We start from the raw sequence: 19,913 nt of genomic DNA on the forward strand, positions 1-19,913 counted from the left end.
AACTCCTTTAGCTTCACCTTGTCTGGGAAGCACTTCATCTGCCCTTCCATTTCAAATGATAGCTTTGCTGGATAGAGTATTCTTGGTTGTGGGTTGCCTTTAATCACATTGAATACTGCTTGCCAGTCCCTTCCTGCCTGCAAAGTGTCCTCTGAGAAATCAGCTGATAGTCCTATAGGCACCGCCCTGTAGGCAACTCTCTGCCTCTCTCCTGCTGCCCCCAGGACTCTGTCTTTATCTTTCACCTTTGGCATATCAATAATGATGTGTCCTGGTGTGATCCCCTCTGGGTCCAGCTCACCTGGGACCCTCTGTGCTTCCGGGACCTGTATGTCCATCTCCTTCACAAAATTTGGGAAGTTTTCTTCATTTTTTTCAATTCTTGCTTCCTCATTCTGCACTGGTTGACTGTTGTTTTCTTTCTTATGTTCCAAATCATTGATTTAAACCCCGATCTCCTTCCCTCACCATTGGTTTTGTGTGGATTTTCCTTCGTTTCACTTAGCATAGCCTTCACTTCTTCTCTTCTGCGTTTGCCATACTCAAGTATATCTGTCAAGCCTGTGAACATCTTTATTAGCAGTGTTTTAAATTCTGCATCTGTTACGCTGTCTATCTCCTCATCTGTGAGGTTGGCTATCTCCTCATCGCTTAGTTCTCCCACTGGAACCTTGATTCGTTTCCCCTTTTGGGCTATACTTCTCTCTCTCCTTATTCTGACAGGCTCCTGTGTTTGTTTGCCTTTGCGTCCCAGATAGAGTTGTCGCTCCTGTTATTTTTTTAAGGGGTGGAGCCTTAGGGATTTGTCAGTACAGGGCAACCTGTTCCACCACGTTGTGGCGCTGTATGTGGGGGAGGCATCTGAGACGGAACGATGCCACCTGCCCAGCACTCGCCCCTTTTCTAGGCACCTCTCCCACTTCCACACCAGACTGGCACCCCTCTAGCTGCTGCCCTGGTCGTCGTTCCCAGAGTGGGTGGGTCTGCGGACGTTCTAGGATTGTGGGGCCCCTTAAACAAGTGGATTCTGCTGAGACTGGCAGTTTCTGCCTCCACTCCAACCCCAACTGGTCCACACAATCAGAAGCAATGAGCCTTGATTTTCCCTGGTGCTTGGACTGTGGGTTGTGAGGTCCAGTGAGGAGCTGGGAGCGCTCCCCAGGTGTCCCTTCTGACTTCTTAAAACGTGTGACTGCACCTTCTGCTGGCCTGCCACTACTGCCGCCACCACACTGCATTCTCTCTGCCTTGGTTCCGCCCCTCCTACCTGGCTGGATGAGTATTTCTTCTTTATATATTTGTTTGCTGGAGTTCCATGCAGTTTGATTTTCTGGAACTTCTGGCTGTTTTTAGTTTTGAGGTAGTTGTATTCCTTCTTAGTTGTGGAGGGAGATGCAGCGTGCCTGTCTACACCTCCATCTTGGCTGGAAGTCTCTCACCTACTGTTTTTTAAAAATCTGAGTACCCCAATTACATAGACTATGATTGAATAAATAAATCGACCCTATTAGTATCATATTCCCCATTTTCCTGTTTGTTTGTTTTTTGTCTTCATAGTCTTTAATGCAATTTCAACCTATCTTACTTGTGAATTTTCTTGCTTATTATCTACATCCTCCCTCCACTGGAATGATATTTTCCTTCAGTGAAGGTTTTTATCTGTCTGTCCTCAGAAACAGTGGCTGGTACATGTTAGATGACAAATGGGGACTGAATGAAGGACTCAATAAATCAAATTCTATTGGCAACAGTTAATTCTCTTTTTTATAAATAAAGTTTATTTACTTTTATGATTACAAATGTAATACGTGCTTGCTGTAGAGAATCTGGGAAGTACAGAGAAGTAGAAAGAAGAAAATAAGAACACCATAATCCCATCACCTGAAGGCAAACACTGCTCACATTATGTTCTAGCTATGCCTGTTTAAAGACCAAGACTCTTATCAAGAGTGCTGGACATGAAGCACAATAGCCAAGGGGAGTGAGGGCAACTTTATAGCTGAGGGGGTCACCCAGACATCAGTGCTAGAAATTTGACACTGAAGGACAAGAGCTATACAAAACAGATCAAGAGTCAGAAGCAGACAATACAACAGCAACTTGAGTTGTGGTAAGAATGTAGTGAAATAGTGCTTGTCAAGGGTTTATTAGCCCAGTGTCTGTCAGAGTACATAATCAATAAAGATCAGCCATTATTACGATCATTATTATGGGTCAACACAAATGGTTCAGGATGGAGACTATAAACAGGGCAAGCACCCTGGAGACCTATTTTACATGTTATGAGTTGGAGCATATAATGACAAGTCTACTGGGTGAAAAGTGTTATGTAGGAGTGGGTATCACTCTCCTTATAGGTTCCTCTGTCAGGTGAAATGGGTATCAGGGAGTCCTCAAGTTTACCTGATGACATGTGGCAAGACACTCTAAGGTGTTTTTGAGGTAGGACATCATTTCTCCTGCCTAGACATCTCCCTGGACCAAGAACTAAAAGTGGTCTTGATGGTGATAGGAACTCTTGAAGTTCATACTCTGATTGTCAGGGCAAACCACAGGCATATGGGGCAAAAGAGAAGGTCGTGTCACCTAAGTGGAAGATAGGGTGGGATGTGCATGGAGGGGAAGGCTGAAGGGGAAAGGCCACAAAGATTATAATGTAATTGAATGGAATGGGCTCAGGAACCAGTCCTCAAGTTTAGCAGCTGAGTCAGATATCACAGAAGAGTCCAGGGAACATTACTTGTTGGTAGAGGCCTTCTGATGACCTGTGCTCTGTCGAAGGTGATTGTGTAGGCCTTCTTGGGGGTCTCCATGCTCTTTCAGGTAGTAACAGCGTTTGGGAACATGCTGGTGCTGTGAGTGAGAAAAACAAAACAGCAGAGGTAAGAGCCATGCTTACTGTGACAAAGGGATATTCTGCTTGGATAATTTCAGTAACCTAGCAGATCAAGAAACTTGCCTGATGTACATTACTTCTCAATAGTGTGGTAGAAAAGTAGGGTAGCCAAATTATCCAGTGACTTGGGCCCATAACACATGTGGCTGTAGGTAAGACACAGCCCCCAAAAGGGGTCCCCTCCCTTAGAATTGGACTTGGAATAAATAGAAAGTTGGGACTGAGCCGAGCCAGCTTCTCCTAATCAGAATACTTAGTACTTTAGCAATCCTAGGCCTTCAATAACTTTGTTTCTCAAAGTGGTTAATACACTCAAAGTAAGTACAATAGCCTGCTGATGAAACTCCAGGTTGAAGGTTATGATCTAGCAGCTCAATGCCTCCCCCTTGCCTCTTCCTTATTCTACTTAAAGGGGCAGAATGTATTCTTCATCATCTCCTCCTCACTTTTCTGCTCAGAATCTTGAGTATATTTACCCATTATTACCTCCTCAGTCTGCTGATGAGAGTTCCATTCATTCTTCATTGCCTCCTCATTATTCCGCTTATAGGCTGACTGAAGAACCTGGCTTGAGCTGCCCGGGGAATCCTTCTCTTCAGCCAGCTGGCACTCAGTATAGAGAGACCTGTCTATCAGCTCCTTTAGGCTGCCAGCCACCTTCAGGAAGATCTGTCCCATTTTGGTGGTAACAGCTTCCGAGAGTCCTTCCAGAAACCTGTTCTGTAGAATGGCATCAGACCAAGACAAATGTTGGGCGAGCAGCAGGAAGTCAGTGGCATACTGCCTGACTGACTTATGGCCCTGTTTGGGGTGGCAAAGAACAGCACTGAGGACGTCTATCTCAGAGAGGGAATTATATAAGCCCTGTGATCTTTTTAGGAAAGACTTATTTTCATCTGAGAGGGGGTTTCCTACCTCCATCTGCAAGATGGACAACCTTTCCGCTGCCCCCAGATGAAGAGACACCAGAAATGCCATTTTCTCTGAATCATCCAAAAATCCCTTCATTTGCTTCTCCTCATCAATCTCCATCTCCTCCTCCTCAGTGCATGAACCCCGGGCTGCTTCCTGTTCTTCTAAGAGGTAACAGAGTGTTGGTGTCAGCATGCCAAAGGATTGAACTTCCTTTGGTGGTGGGTTCATTGTTTCAGGGGTTGTGGCAGCCGTGTGTGGTGTGGACTTTGATCCAGATGCTGTGAAGTTATTGTGAGAGGCAGATGTTTCTCCAGAGTCTGTGACTTTGCTGTCCACAGAGGCTGTGGCTGCCATTTGTGGTGTGGACATGGCTGTGGCTGTCATTCGTGGTATGGTCATGGCACCTGGGACTGGGGCCCTCATTAGTGGTGTGGCTATCCGTCCAGAGGATGTGGCTCTCAGAAATGGTGTGGACACCATTCCAGAAGCTGAGGCTCTCGTAAGTGGTGTGGACATTGCTTCAGAAGTGGAGGCTGTCATCCGTGGTGCAAGTATCCCTCTGGAAGTTGAGTATTTTGTTTCTGGAAAGGACATAGATCCAGAACTTGTGACTCTTGTCTGCAGTGTAGACATTGATCCAGAGACCTTGCTTTGCATTAGCGGCATAGACATCTCTCCAGAAGTCATGGCTGACACCAATGGCATGGGCATTGTTCCAGAGGCTGTTGCTCTCATGAATGGCTTGGGCTTCCCTCCAGAAGCCATGGCTGTTGTTTGTACAGTGGACGTCTTTCCAGAGACTAGAGCTCTCATTAACTCTGTGGATACATCTTCAGAAGCAGAAGGTCTCCTTAGTGGTGTCGATATAATTCCAGATACTGGAGCCCTTAATAGTGGAGGGGACATCATTCCAGATGCTGGGGTTTGCTCTGATAGCACGCACATTTCTCCAGAAGTTGTGGGCATTATCTGTGGTGTAAACATTGTCCCAGAGGTTGGAGCTCTCAACAGTGGTATGGACACCTCTCCAGAGGCCATGGCTGTCATCTGAGGCATGGGCATTACTGCAGAGGCTGTGGATCTCGTGAGCTGTGTGGACATGTCTCCAGAGACTGGAGCACTCATTTGTGGTATGGCCACCTGTCCAAAAGTCATGGCTGTCATTTTTGGAGGAGACATCACTCCATAAACTGGGGGTCTCAGAGGTGTGACTCTCTCTCCAGAAGCTGTGTGTCTCATTAGTGGTTGGGTCATCTCTCCAGATGATGAACTTCTTATGAGCAGTGAAGACATCTCTCCAGGGTCTGAGGCTCTTATTTGTGGTGCAGACATCTCCCCAGAGGCTGGGGATCTCAATTTTGGTGTGGATATTATTTGAGAGGCTGGGACTTGCATCTGCAGTAAAGACATCCCTCCAGAGGTCATAGATCTCGGAAGTGACCTGGACATCCCTCCGGATTCTTGAGTGCTCATTGGCTGCCTGGGGACCTTTGTAGAGGTTGTGGTTCGCATTAGTTCTGTAGGCATTGCTCCAGGGCCTGGGGTTCTCATTAGACGTGTGGACACAGTTTCAGAGGGTACAGTTGTCATTTGTAGTGTGGACATATCTGCAGAGGCATGAGCTCTCATTAGCAGTGTGGGCATTCCTGCAGAGGCAGTGTCTGTTATCTGTGGCATGGACATGGTTCCAGAAGCTGTGCCACTCATTAGTATTGTGGATATCTCTCCAGAAGTTGTGGTTGTCATCTGCTGCATGAACATTGTTTCTGAGGCTTTGGATGTTATTAGTGGCTTGGACAATGCTCCCAAGGCCATAGCTCTTGTTTGTGGCATAGACATCACTCCTGAGGCTGTGTCTACTGTTGACGTTGTGGACATTGCTCCAGAGGCTTGGGCTCTCATTTGCGGTACAGCTGTTACTCCTGAGGCCATGGTTCTCCTTTGCGACATGGGCATTGCTCCAGAGACAGGAGCTCTCATTTGCAGTGTGGACATCGACCCAGAGGCTGGGACTGTCAGTTGTAGCATGGACACTGTTTCACAGTCTGGGGCAATAACTGACTGTGTGGACATTGCTCCAGAACCCGGAGTTCTTCTTAGAGGTGTAGATATCATTCTGGAAGCTGGGGCTCTCATTGGCAGTGTGGATATTGCCCCATTGTTTGTGGCTTTCATAAAGTCTGTGGATGTTGCTCCAGAAGTTCTGCCCATTGTTACCTGTGTGGACATCACTCTAGAGGCTGTGGTTGACATTTGCCCTGTGGACATTGTTCCAGAGGTTGTGACTGCCACCAATGGGGTGGACAATGCTTCAGAGTCTGAGACTGCCTTTAGCAATGTAGACATACTTCCAGAGGCTGGGGCTCTCATTTGTGGTGTGGACATTGCTCCAGGGTCTGAAGTTCTCAATGGCAGTGTGGAAGTCCTCCCAGAGGCTGTTGCTCTCATCTGTGGAGTAGACATGATTTGAGAGTCTAGATTTTGTGTTAACTGTGAGGACATTACCCCAGAGCTTTCATCTGGCATCAGCTGAGTGGGCATCACTTCAGGTGTTAGGGCCATCATTAGCAGTGGGGACATTGCTTCAGTGTCTGGGACTGGTTTTGGCAATGTGGATATTTTTCCAGCATCTGAACCTGAGAGAAGCAGTGTGGGCATTGCTCCAGAGCTTGGAGTTGGCATTAACAGTGAAGACACTACTCCGGAGTCTGGGCCTGACATTAGCTGGGTGGACAATTCCCCAGAGCCTTGGGTGCTTGTTGGATGGGTTGGTGTTGCTCCAGAAGCTATGGCTGACATTATCAATGAAGATATAGCTTCAGAGTCTGTGCCTGACATTATCAGTGAAGGTATCTCTCCAGAAGCCAGGGCAGTGATTAGTACTTTGGACATTGCTTCAGTGTCTTCATCTGTAATTTGAAGTGGTGACATTGCTTCAGAGCCTGGAGCCGACATTGGTTGTGTGGACATCACTCCAGAGGTTACATCTGGCGTTAGAAGTGGGGACATCTCTCCAGGATCTGAGGTTAACATCAATGGTGTGGACATTTCTTCAGAGGATGTTGTGCTCATTATAGATGTAGACATCGCTCCAGAGGGTGTAGTTGGCATGGCCAGTGGTGATATCTCTGCAGGATCTTGTGCTTCCATTAGTGTTGTGGACATTGTTCCAAAGTCAGGAATTGTCATTAGCCCTGGGGACATTAGACCGTAGTCTGAAGTGGACAGCAATGGGGACAATGTTCCAGAATCAGAGGTTGGCATTAGCAATGGGGACAGTGCCCCAGAGTCTGAGGTTGGCATTAGTAATGGGGACAGTGCCTCTGAATCTGAAGCTGGCATTAACAATGGGGACAGCGTCCCAGAGTCTGAGGCTGGCATTAGTGGTGAGGACAATTCTCCAGAGTTTTGTACTCCCATTAGAGGTGTGGACATGGTGTCAAAGTCTGGTGAGGTCATCAGCTGTGTGGACATCCCTCCAGGGTCTGATGCCGAAGTTGAGGTTATAGGCTGTACATGAGATTGCAGAGTTTGGACCTCTTCTCTTGTCTCCATTATTGTTCCAGAGAAGGTTGTCCCCATGTTTGGGACATCATTTTCGTCCTTCAGCATATTGTTGAATCGCGGTGAATGTAAGGGTATTGACATATCTGCCATGGCCACAGGAGGAGGTCCCCAAAGTGATGATATTGGGGATCCTGCTGAAGCCCAAGTAGCAAGAAAATCTGTAAAAAAAAAAAAAAAAAAAGTTTAGCAGTCAAAAACCAATATCAAGAAGACTGAGAAACAAATGATTCATGGGTGGAACTTCTGGCCAAGATGGAGGCATAGGTAGACACACTGCATCTTCCTCCACAACTAAGAAGGAATACAACTACCACAAAACTAAAAAAATAACCAGAAGTACAAGAAAATTGAACTGCATGGAAGTCCAACAAACAGAAATATAAAGAAGAAATACTCGTCTAGACAGGCAGGAGGGGTAGAGCCAGGGCAAAGGAGACAGTGTGGCAGCAGCGACAGCAGCTATGGCTGGCTGGCAAAAAACGCAGTTACATATTTAAAAATAAAGTAGGGAGGGACTCTGGTGAGCTCTCCCAGCACCAGACCAGACTGCACAGCTCACAATTCCAGCACCGGGGAAAATAAAGCCTTATTGCTTCAGACTATGAAAACCAGTAGGGGTTGGGTCAGAGGAAGAAACTGCCAGTCTGTCAACAGACTCCATTTTTTTAGAAGGATCCCATGGTCCTAGAATGTCTGAAGACTCACCTACTCTTAGAACCATGGGAAGGCAAAACAGCTAGAGAGGCACCAGTCCTATATGGGAAGTGTGAGAAGTGCCTGGAAAAGGGGCAAATGCTGAGCAAGTGGCATTGTTCCCTCTCAGACCCCTCCCCCACATACAGCCCCATAACGTCGTGAAATGGGTCATCCTGCACTGACAAATACCTAAAGCTCCTCCCCTTGCAAGGTAACAGGTGCAACAACTCTACCTAAGACACAGAGGCAAACACAGGAAGCGGTCAAGTTGAGGAGACAGAGAAGTATGGCCCAAAAGAGGGAATAGATCAAGGTTCCGGTGGGAGAACTAAGTGACAAGGAGATAGCCAACCTGATAGACAAGGAAATAGCTGACCTAACAAAGAGTTCAAAACACTGGTGATAAAGATGCTCACAGACTTGACAGATTTGCTTGAGTATGGCAAATGCAGAAGGGAAGAAATGAAGGCTAAGATAAGTGAAATGAAGGAAAATCCACACAAAACCAACGGCGAAAGGAAGGAAACTGTGATTCAAATCAATGATTTGGAACATAAGGAAGATATAAAGTCAACCAGTACAGAACAAAGAAATAAGAATTGAAAAAAATGAGGAAAGGCTTACGAACCTTTGGGACAACTTTAAACGTGCCAACATCCAAATCATAAGGGGCGCCAGAAGGAGAAGAGGAAGAGCAAGAAATTGAAAACTTGTTTGGAAAAATACTGAAGGAAAACTTCCCAAATTTGGCAAAGGAAACAGACATACAAGTCTAGGAAGGATGAAGACCCAAACAAGCTAGACCCAAAGAGGACCACAACAAGACACTTACATCATAATTAAAACACCAAAGATTAAAAATAAAGAGAGAATCTTAAAATCAGCCAGAGAAAAGCTGAGAGTTACCTAGAAAGGGGTGCCTGTAAGACAATCAGCTGATTTCTCAAAAGACTGCAGGCAAGAAGGGACTGGCAGAAAGTATTCAAAGTGATGAAAAACAAGGACCTACAACCAAGATTACTCTATCCAGCAAAGCTATAATTTGGAATGGAAGGGCAGATAAAGTGCTTCCTAGTCAAGGTGAAGCTAAAGTTCTTCATCACCAAGCCATTATTACATGAAATGTCAAAGGGACTTACTTAAGAAAAAGAAGATCAAAACTATGAACACTAAAATGAAAACAAACTCACAAATATCAACAACTGAATCTAAAAAATAAACACAAAATCCAACTAAGCAAACCAGAATAGGAACAGAATCATAGGTATGGGGATCATTTGGAGGGTTATCAGCTGGGAGGGGGGAGGGGGAGAAATGGGGAAGTAGTGCAGGGACTAAGAAGCATAATCGGTTGGTACAAAATAGACAGGGACAAGTTAAGAATGATATAGGAAAGGGTGAAGTCAAAGAACTTATATGCACGATGCAAGGACATGAACTAAGGGGGGTGGGATTGCTGGAGGGAAGAGGGGTACTGGGTGGAGGGGAGCAAAGGGAAAAGAAATTGAGACAACTCTAACAGCATAATCAATAAAATATACTTTAAAAAAGAAAAGAAATGATTCGTGATGGAGGCCTTTTGTATGTGTTGCCAGCTATGTAGCATCGGAAATTGGCCTATCTGGTTAAAGAAGCTGTGCAACAATGAACACATTTGAAGCTGTAGCAAATATCTCTCCCACCACTCTTCTTTTCAAACCAAACCACTCAGTCACACAGTACAGCCTCTCAGTTTATAAATACTAAAAATGCCAGCAACCTTAGCTACCAGGTGCCTAAGCAGTCCTGGATCAAATGAAGCTGCACCACCACCTCCTGGACAACTGTGAGAAGTGCAAGTTCCTGGGATATATTCTATCCTACCAGATCATTCCTAAGCCAGCCAAGGTACTAGCAGACCTAGATCAGATAACCCTTTGCTCCAGGAAAATCATTAGCTCCTGGGGCCCATTGAGTTCTGACAGTAATTTAGTCCCTGTTTTACTACTGTAATGTCCCTGAATGTCTTTCCTCGAAAGAGGATAACATTTATCTTATCAATAACTGGGAGCAGCATTCCATGAGCAGAAAAGCCTGCTTATTTTCATTATTATTATTAATAACAAGAAAAACAATCACTACTACCACCACTTAATGCTTACTTAGTATGTTCCAGGCACTAAGTTAGGCAGCTGTACACTACTGTATGCAATTTTAAACTGTCTATAGTGTACAGGTATTTGCAATATCCCCATTTGAATCTTACAATACTTTGCACAATAGATATTATTATTATTATTATTATTATTATTATTTAAATTTTACCATATTTCTCAAATTTTCCAGGGTTTGGGCTAAAATAAGGTCACTGCAACTGTAACAACTGCATGTATTTGACTATCACCCTTACTCAGGGTTGCCTAGCTTTTAGCATCTCTAAGACTGCATTCAGTTATCTTTCTGACATCCTAGACCATAGCTCACCTGAAGCCCAGTCTACAGCATGAACAAATTTCAAGTTTCTCTGATGACACGTGGGTGAGCAATCACAGAGCTTCATCCCTATGACCCACCCCTATAAGCATCCTCAGAAGGGGCTCCTTGTCATATAACTTCGAAACTAACACACACATTACAAAATGTTGACACATCCCTATCACATTTTTGGCCTGCTCATGCAAAAAATGGAACACTTGCACCCTGGCTGGTGTGGCTCAGTGGATTGAGTGATGACATGTGAACCAAAGGGTCACTGGTTCAATTCCCAGTCAGGGTCACACCTGGGTTGCAGGCCAGGTCCCTAGTTGGGGGCCTGTGACAGGCAACCATACATTGATGATTATCTCCCTCTCTTTCTCTCTCCCTTCCTTCCCCTTTTTCTAAAAATAAATAAAAAAAATCTTTTTTTATAATAAATAAAATCTTTTAAAAAACAGAACACTTGCTCATTTGGGACAATGTCATAAAAGTCATCAATTGCATGGGATTCTGCCTCCTTAATAATAATGCTAGTAATAGAAACCCTAACAATGAACATTTCTTGAGCATGTACTGGCTGACCAGCACTCAACTAAGGCAGTTTACATACATCATCTTATTTAGCATCCACAGCAGCACTAAGACATTGGGTAGTACTCTATCTTTACCTTACAAATGAGAAAACTAAGGCCCAGAGAAACTTAATAATTTTCCTGCATTCACATAAATTCCCAGGTCCGTTCAACTCCAGAACTCCCTGCTCTTCTCCACTGAGCTATAAAACTCCACCTGATCTGCCCTCTCTCCCTCTTACTCAGTCACATTTCCAAGATTTTTTCCTCTATCTCCATCCTTAGACATCCCTGAGATGGAGTATAGTAAAAGAAATACTGGCTTCCTGCTGGCACCTCGGTTACTCTACTAATTAGTGCAATGGGAAAGATGAGTGAAAAGAGCAGTCATAGACATCTGCCTCCCATTTTCAGAAAAATCTCTGAACATGCCAGACAAAACCCAGAAATGTCTTACCTTGCCAGATAAGGAGAAAAGGGAGAGCATGTCCTTTGTGGCCCTAACTCTTTGAGTATGGCCAATTCTCTTATGCCCCATGCCTAGCCAGTCAGTTCATTAAACTAAGGCCCAAGACCAGCAGCTGTTCTCTGCAATCTCCCTTAGCTATCCCCTGCCACACCCCCTCCTGCCCGCCAGCCAGCCAGCCTGCCCACCCACCCGCCCCACTGCTTATGACTTGCTAGTGCTTGCTCTGTCTCTCTGGTCCCAGATTCCTGCCTCTATATAGGCTCTGACATTTGCCTCTGGCCGCCTTTCACTTGACAGCCCTCCAGAAGCTCCACTTTAGCACTTGGCCTATGCAACTCCACCTTGTTTCCTCTCACCCCCAATAGTTGCAGCAGCCCACTATGCCTGCCTCTGCTGTCCCAAACAAAAGAGGAGATTCACACAAGTAAAGGGATGAGACTGAAACAGTCCTGGCTCAAGAAATGAGACATACCATCTGCAGGAGTCTACAGGAGTCCTGGGAGCCAGACATGGGCAGGGGTTAGAAGTAATGGAACTGGGTTGGAGGCTGAGTGGAGCAGTGTCAGAGAGTGCAAAAAGTTCAAGGGCAGGGAAACCAGGATTTGTGAGGATGGGCCATAGGAGTTTCACAGAGCTCTGCAATGGCGATAACAAAGGCAACTTTCCCCAGTGTTAGAGATGTGGAAGGAAATCTGGCAACCAGTGTCCCTGCCACAGAGCTAGGATTTGACAGTGAGGCTCCAGGGCATTGAGACAGCTGACAAGAAAAACATGCCAATTTTGAGCATACCAGGTGAGAGCTTGTTCACAGACTCAGGGCTACTCAGCCTTCTTTCTAGAACTGGGGCACAAGTTTAGAGTAGAACTAGCAGAAAAGTTTACCAGAGCCCTCTAACCTTCTGAATCAGTACCCTTTAAACCCCCAGACAAGGGTAGAATTGGTCAAAATCTTTAAGGTGAAGTTCAAGTAACTGAAGTATAGGAACTCAGAGCCTAGAGTTTGGGGGAAGGCATTTGATCATTATAAATTGTCTCACATTCATAGTTAGCAACCTGGGCACTCAGGCCAATCACTATGCTTGCATTATATCATTTGGGCCTCATGGAAACACCTGCAAGGTAAGCAAATGGGCAAATGGGCTTGAAGAAGTTGTGACCAAGTTCACAGAGCTAGAAGATGGCAAAGCCCATATCTGAGACAGAGTCCATCTGATTCCAAAATTATTTTCAATCTTTGCAATCAGACAAGAGGTTAGAAACACTCCCAGTGCTTTACTCACTGTCACCTTTCTCCTCCCATGCCAACCAATGGCTGAATCATTATAGTAGTAGTAGTAGTAGTAGTAACTGACTTTGATTAAACTCTTCCCATATGCCAAGAACTATGCTGAGGACATTACAAGCATTCTCTCATTTGATCCTAGTAGCTACCCTGTGATCTAGTTCCTTTTAATTCCCAGTTTACAGATAACAAAACTGAGCCTTAGAGAGGTGAATTGACATAACCAAAAGCACACAGCTCTCTTTGACTCCAGAGCTCATTATGGATACTACTCAAAAAGTAAAATTCAAATCACTTTCTCCTCTACCATAAACCAAAAGCTAGTCACAGGAAATTCAACAACAACTATTATTATTATTATTATTATTATTATTATTATTCCTAATAACAAAAGCTAACACTTAATGTGTCAATCACTGTGCTAAGCACTTTAAATATATAATCTTATTTCTTACAACAACCCTATGTAGGTAGTATTATCATCTTCATTTCCAGATGAGGAAAGGCGCAGAGAGGTTAATTAGCTTTCCAAGGTCACCCAGCTAGAAAGCACTGTTGTTTATGAAAACAAAAAAATTGGAAATAACCTATATTTAGATGTTTGAACACAATTCATTTAAAGAAAAATGAATCATGACACATCTGTAGGAGTCATTAAAAGTGATTATCTGATTTTTATAAAATAAACATATATACTTTTGCATTAAAAAATTACAGTCTGAAAAGATATATGAGGTCTGTCTGGAGAAAGTCCAGCCATTGTTAATATAACGAGACTGGTTTGCATGGCATTGATGTAACCTGGCAGCCAAGGAGAATGGTCTGGAATGGACATGTGTGAACAATGACAACTTCACTGTACTAGTCAGGGGGGACTGGTAGAAGCCGTTGAGTGAGCATGTGTACTGTGTAGCCATTGCATTCAAAATGACTGAGCATGTAGAGTGACAAATCTGCATCAAATTTTGTGTTAAGCTTGGACATTCCTCTGTGAAAACTATTCAGATGATTCAGAAGGCTGTAGTTATGGACAAATGGTGATTGGCAGCTTCATCATGACAACACACCTGATCATGCATCACGTCTCGTGCAGAGTTGTTTGGCAAAACTTCAAATCACCCAGGTGACTCAACCCCACTATAGCCCATATTTTGTGCCCTGTGACTTCTGGCTTTTCCCAAAACTAAAATTACCTTTGAAAGGGAAGAGATTTCAGACTTGATGAAATTCAGGAAAATACAGCGGGGTAGCTGATGGAGATTGGGAGAACTGTGTAAGGTCCCAAGGTGCCTACTTTGAAGGAGACTGAGTCATCATTGACCTATGTACAATGTTTCTTCTATCTTGTATCTTCTTCAGTAAATTTATCTTTTTAATAGTATGTGGCTGGATACTTTCTGGACAGACTTTTGTATACCAAAATGTTAGCAATGACCATACACAAGTGATGGGATTAAAGAAGAATTTCATTTCATTTTTCTTATCTATATTTTCACATTTACCTATAATAGACCCACCTTACTGTACTAGAGGGGGGAAAGTTATTTTTCTTTTCTGACAGGTATGTTTCCCATGGTTCTGTGTCTAGCCCTCTTTGCTTTTCTCTCTGCATGTTCTAAGGATCTCCAACATCTCCCCAACCTATACAAACTCTCTTCTCCAACAAATTTACTGCACTACTTAGATCCTTGGTCAGTAGCGACTTCTGAAAAATGTCTCAAAATGGCTTGCTTTTTCTTTTGTTGTTTTTGTTTTGAAAGATGATTTCTTATTTTTTTAACTTTTATTTGTGTTTAATATTTACACAAGTAATCTAGGAATATATTCTCAGAATAAAAACTTGAAATCATACATACAGAAAAAGCTAGTCCTGAGCCTGCCCCAACCCCCATCCCCTCAAGTGCCATTCCTCTGTTCACAGATGGGTGTGTCTCCTTCCAAACTTTTCCTAACTTTAATGGCACTTAGAGTTCATAACATGCAATTGCTTACAAAACCCACTATGTGCAGAGTTACAGTTAGAAAACTAGTCTGACACTGGTCACTACAGGATTCCAACTTCTGGTCCATTGTGACCATTCATCATCAGCCTGCTTCTAGGGAGGTTACTGAGAGTTTGTGCATGCTCAGCCCATTTGGGTCACAGGCTTCTGTTTTATTAATGCCAGTGTTTCTACACAGACAGGGAGGGGAGGCCTTCTAAGAAAAGAAAAACTGAGAAATCACTGCTTAGCATCACTCAGGTCCCTCACATCCTGCCCAGTCTGCACTGATCAGTATGGCCAAGGGGTGTCATGCTTCCTGCTACCTCACAACAGGTAATTGAGTTTCGGGGACTGCATGGCTAACTGCTCAGGAAAATAAGAACAAACAAGAAATGGTTCAATATGTCAACAAATAGCTTTCCAGTTCTTGAATAAAACCTTTCCCTAAATTCTCAACAATATCCTCTCCCATAGCCCTAGAAAACAGACACCCAGATAACTATAAATAGACAACCTCAGAATAAAGAAAAACCTGGTTGAATTTAGGGTCCTAATCAATCAGGAAGGGAGAAACTCTCCCCATTCCCTTGCTCCCCAGCAACCTTGACACTTAAAATGACCATCAGGCTCTTATAATAGAGGGGAAAATAGCTAGCACTTACTGAGTGCTCACTCTGACAGGGCACTGTATTAAGCTCTTCATATACATTCCACTATTTATCACACAATAATCCAATGACATGGGTTTTTTACCCCCATCTTATAAATCAGCTAAAGAACTGAAGTTGGGTAAAAATAAAATCAAGTAACTTACCTTGACTCTCACAGCTGAGAGGGAGTGAAGCTGGGCTTGTCACTCGAGTCTGTCTGACTCAGCTGGTGCTCTTAACTCAGGGGAGAGTCACACACTGTCTTCAAGTCTCTGAAGAGCTGTCATATGGAAGAGAGGATAGGTGTGTTCTGAATAGCTCCAAAGAGAAGGATTTGACTGTTAGTTGGGAATTGTGCTTTCATTGGATGTGCTGCAAATTCCCCAAACAACATGTATATGCATGTCCAACTCTATAGGGAAAAGAACACTCTTACTAAGAAGAACAAAAGGAACTGCCTTGTATTAGGTGCTGTCATGAAGGATCTGTAGAATCAGAGAGAACAGGAGGGATACCAAAGGACTGCAAGTGGGCACCATACTAATTTCATTAAATAAGGAAACAACAGACCAGTACACTATAAACTCCAGAGCTGTGAGCTTGATGTCAGTCCTCTGGGAGATTCTGCCACAGATTATGAAGCAGGTAATTTATAAGCACTTAGGACATAAGTCGTGGTAGGAGGCACCTAGAAGTACTAGCAGAGCTGTTCAAATTAGACCAGGTGCCCAGAATGGCAGCTATTGCAAACCAAAAAATGGGACGACTGACAGTGGGTTGCTAGATTTTTACTTTTCCAAGTAAAGGCATTAAGAAACAAGACAGAACAACCCCAGATTCTCATTTCATAAAAAGAAAGGGCTTTCTTGAAACACCAAAATAGTATGAAACTATCTCAGAATAAAGGACAGTCCTTTAAATGAAATGGATTTCACTTTACAAAACATTGACTCTGTAGTCCTCAAGCTTTCTCATTGCATCCTAGACTGCTGCAATTTTCCAGGAGGATGGGCACTTCTCCAAGGACATGCTTTAAGGCATCACTTTCAGTTAAAATATCAACACAGATAAGATCAGATACCTATAACACAAGAAATCTTTCTGGCCAGATGAGGGAAAAACAGAGTTTGACCTTATGCTAAGTGAGGATGTTAATATAGATAAAGAAAGCGTCCATGGGAAGGAGTGTGAGAGAAATAAAGCTTGCAAAGTGTGAATTCAAGCACTGTTGAGACTGAACTTGGCCAAAGCATTTGACCCATACCACCGTTTGGACCACACAGTCCTCTTGCAGGAAGGTATATGTGCCTAGTGTTACTAAGCCTTTGGACCATAAACCACTTTCTGACTTGAGGCTCTTTGAGCAACCTTCAACTATTACTTATCTTCCTGGGGAAAGTTCCTAAAGGCAGATGAATTTGAAACTGGCTCAGCACCATCACCAGAGCAGGGTTCTACAGTAACCTAGAAGAAGCTGCTAGCCTTGATCCTGTACTGTTCAACATTTTTAGCAATGGCATGAACAAGGTCACAGAAGAAATTCTTATACAATTATTCCAGGGCCAAGAAGAGCCTCTACCATCACCTAGGTTGAAGATTTACATTTGAAAACCCCATCTTTTACAATCTATCTCTCTGCATTTGGTAATTTTCTTTCCTGTTCTTTGTTGCCAATGCACTAAGTTCCTACAATTTGTGCTCCTCATGAAAAATGTTTAGTGAATATATATGAGCTATGAGCTCTGTACCCTGAAGAGCAGACAGGGTTTTCTATATGAACTGCTGAGCATCCATCTCCATCCTGTCATCTTCCCTCAGATAATTGGTGTCAGTGTATACTTCCTGGATCAGAGAAGTGGACAGCACACTCTCCCTCCCAGGAGCACACCCATGCCTTTCCCTTTCCCCTCTTCTTCCCCCACAGACATGCATCTTCTAAACTCTAAGGGACCCCAGGAGGCTTGTAACCAGGGAGCAATGGACATTGACAGCTTGTCCCAGGCTAACCCCCTGACCCTAGAGCCAAGGCCCCCTTTTCTCTGACTTCTTAGTGAGCCGAAACAGCCCACCCAAGGCTCATTTCACCATCTACTCTCTCCTCTGTTGCTTTTTCTATCCTAGGCCCTTTCTTGTTTCACTGCCTCTAGCTTTAATAGATTTCATCTGTTGACATTGACTTTGTTTCTGAAGGTGAAGGCAATGCAGTACTTGCCATATTCTCTCAAACTGCATTTCTTTAAGTGTGATTGGAGAACCTCTGCTTCAGATGTCCCTTGTGAAGACTGTTAAAATTCAGATGAAGACTAGGGAAGGGATCTTCGCTTTCAAGGAGTCAGACTCAATAGGTCTGGAGTGAGGCCAAGGAATTCTCATTTTTACACAAGAGATTCTAAAACACTCTAGAATTTAAGAACAACTGGCTTGGAGTCCACATGCTCTAATTTTAACATCAAATAAGCTTGGGCTCTAAACCCAGCACTTAAGTTACTTCAACCTCCATTTCCTTGTCTAGAAAGCAAGAATAATAGCAGTACCTCTGTCAAAGGCTCTGTGACTGTTTTAAATGAAAAAAAATGTGTAAAGTGTCTGGTATCTATTTGAAGCTCAGTAATCTCTCCTGGTTCTGCTTATTAATGGGCCTTGCTGCCTGTGTTCTCTGTTCAGCTACTGCCCCTGTTGCCAACTGCCCACTTTCTCTAAGTCTGGTGTTCAAACTGCTGAACCAACGGACTCTCATTTGTCCCAATATAGTCACAACTGTGATTCTTGAGCAAAGGTCTCATTCCAGGTTCCCTCACAGATTGTTTGCCAGCCTATAGAGTGATTGCTCTTAGAGCAGATGCCCTCTCCTGGCTCGATCCGCTTTTGCCAGCGGGAAGTGGAATCACATGGTACCAAACATAACCACCTATTCATAAGAAACTGCTACTTTCCTCAGCTAGGGTCTGTGTATAGAAACTTCTTAGAAGAGGCCATTGGGTGTGGCAGGAATTCTGAGGCTTAACCCATCCAATACACCTAGGCTTCTCATTTATCCAGCCTGCCAAAGGAATGAAGCATTCAAGCTCGCTGACGTCTCTACTTAAATTTTGACTTTTTATCACCAGGACCACCAGTTTTCAAACAAACTAGACTATAGTCAAAAAAAAATTCTTAACCCTAAAATGAGACTGTTTCTAGAACTTTTTGAAATTTCCAAAGCATTTTCACATCCATTTCCTCACTTTAGGGCTTGTAAACCGGCAGCCATGAGCCAGGTTCAGACTGCAGATTAATTTTATTTGACCCACATAATGTTTGTAATATTTTTTAATTAGTTGCCAACATTAAAAAGTCAGGTTTCACATAGAAGCTGGATTCTGGCTCCTCTAGGAAAAACAGAAAGGGTTGTATCCTCATTCTGACCTGCCAACAATCAGCTAGAGCTGAGTAAGCTGCTCCTTGTAGATAGGGCAATAGCTCACCAGTCACTGTTTTCACAGTGACTTGCTTGGCCCCCATAAGCATTTGAAGCTTCACGTTAACCCCATGGAGTAGGTAGAGAATGTGGTTAAGAGCACAGAATTTCAACTCTACCCCTTCTTAGCTTTGTTAAAGTTAATGTCCCTGATTTTCAGTTTCCTCATCTGCAAAGTGAGGATGATAATAATAATGCCTACCTCAGGGGATTATTGATCCAACTAAATATGTTAATGAATATAAACTACTTAGAACAATACTTGGTACAGGGCAAGCACTAAATAAGTATAGTTGACCCTTGAACACTGTATGAGTCCACTTATACAAGGATTTTTTCATAAACACTGTAAACATATTTTCTTTTCCTTATGCTTTTCTTAATATTAACATTTTTCTTTCCTTTAGCTTCCTATATTGTAAGAATATAGTATATAATACATATAACATACAAAATATGTGTTAATCAACTGTATGTTATTGGTAAGGCTTCCAGTCAGGAGTACGCTATTAGTAGTTAAGGTTTGGGAGAGCCAAAAGTTATACACAGATTTTTAAATGTGTTGGGGGTCAGCACCCCTAACCCCTGCACTGTACTAATTTCTTTCACTGTCCATAATATCCCCTTCTGTCTTTTTGATCTCTAAAAGATTCTAAAACTTGAAATTTTGTAGCAACCTCATTTGGTGGCAAAATTGAGCCTGAATCAAAGTGAGGCTACTCATTTATCCCATTTAGAAGTATTAATGTGCTTGATCACAGGATACTGCCTCAAATCCTATAAGCAGTGTTTTATAACATATGCTGTCTGTACCATATTGCTTTTCTAAAATCCAAAAGTTTTCAACTCCAAAATATATCTAGCTTCAGGGTTTCAGATAAAAGATAGTGAACCTGTATTATATTATTACTTTGTATACCCTCCTTACAGACAGGAAAACTGAGCTCCAAAGCACTAAGCAACTAGG

General features: G+C 43.3%; 1 protein-coding gene across 3 annotated transcripts; it reads right to left on the minus strand.

The window, feature by feature from the left end:
- Window positions 1–2,112: 2,112 nt before the first annotated feature.
- RTL9 (retrotransposon Gag like 9) lies at window positions 2,113–7,468 on the minus strand. 3 transcript variants are annotated; one of them, XM_090265097.1, is made up of 3 exons: window positions 5,556–7,459; window positions 3,383–5,432; window positions 2,113–2,853 (listed from the first exon to the last, which is right to left on the minus strand). In XM_090265097.1, exons 1-3 carry the CDS (start codon window positions 7,457–7,459, stop codon window positions 2,737–2,739), a joined length of 4,071 nt encoding a protein of 1,356 aa, XP_090121223.1. In that variant the 3' UTR covers window positions 2,113–2,736. The 3 variants fall into 3 exon arrangements, with proteins under 3 accessions (XP_090121223.1, XP_090121222.1, XP_090121221.1); XM_090265096.1 differs by having other exon boundaries at window positions 3,383–5,024; window positions 5,103–7,459; XM_090265095.1 differs by having other exon boundaries at window positions 3,383–7,468.
- Window positions 7,469–19,913: the final 12,445 nt, after the last annotated feature.

Source organism: Furipterus horrens, unplaced genomic scaffold (assembly GCF_987537825.1).
Source record: "Furipterus horrens unplaced genomic scaffold, mFurHor1.1.pri manual_scaffold_17, whole genome shotgun sequence".
Lineage (NCBI taxonomy): Eukaryota > Metazoa > Chordata > Mammalia > Chiroptera > Furipteridae > Furipterus > Furipterus horrens.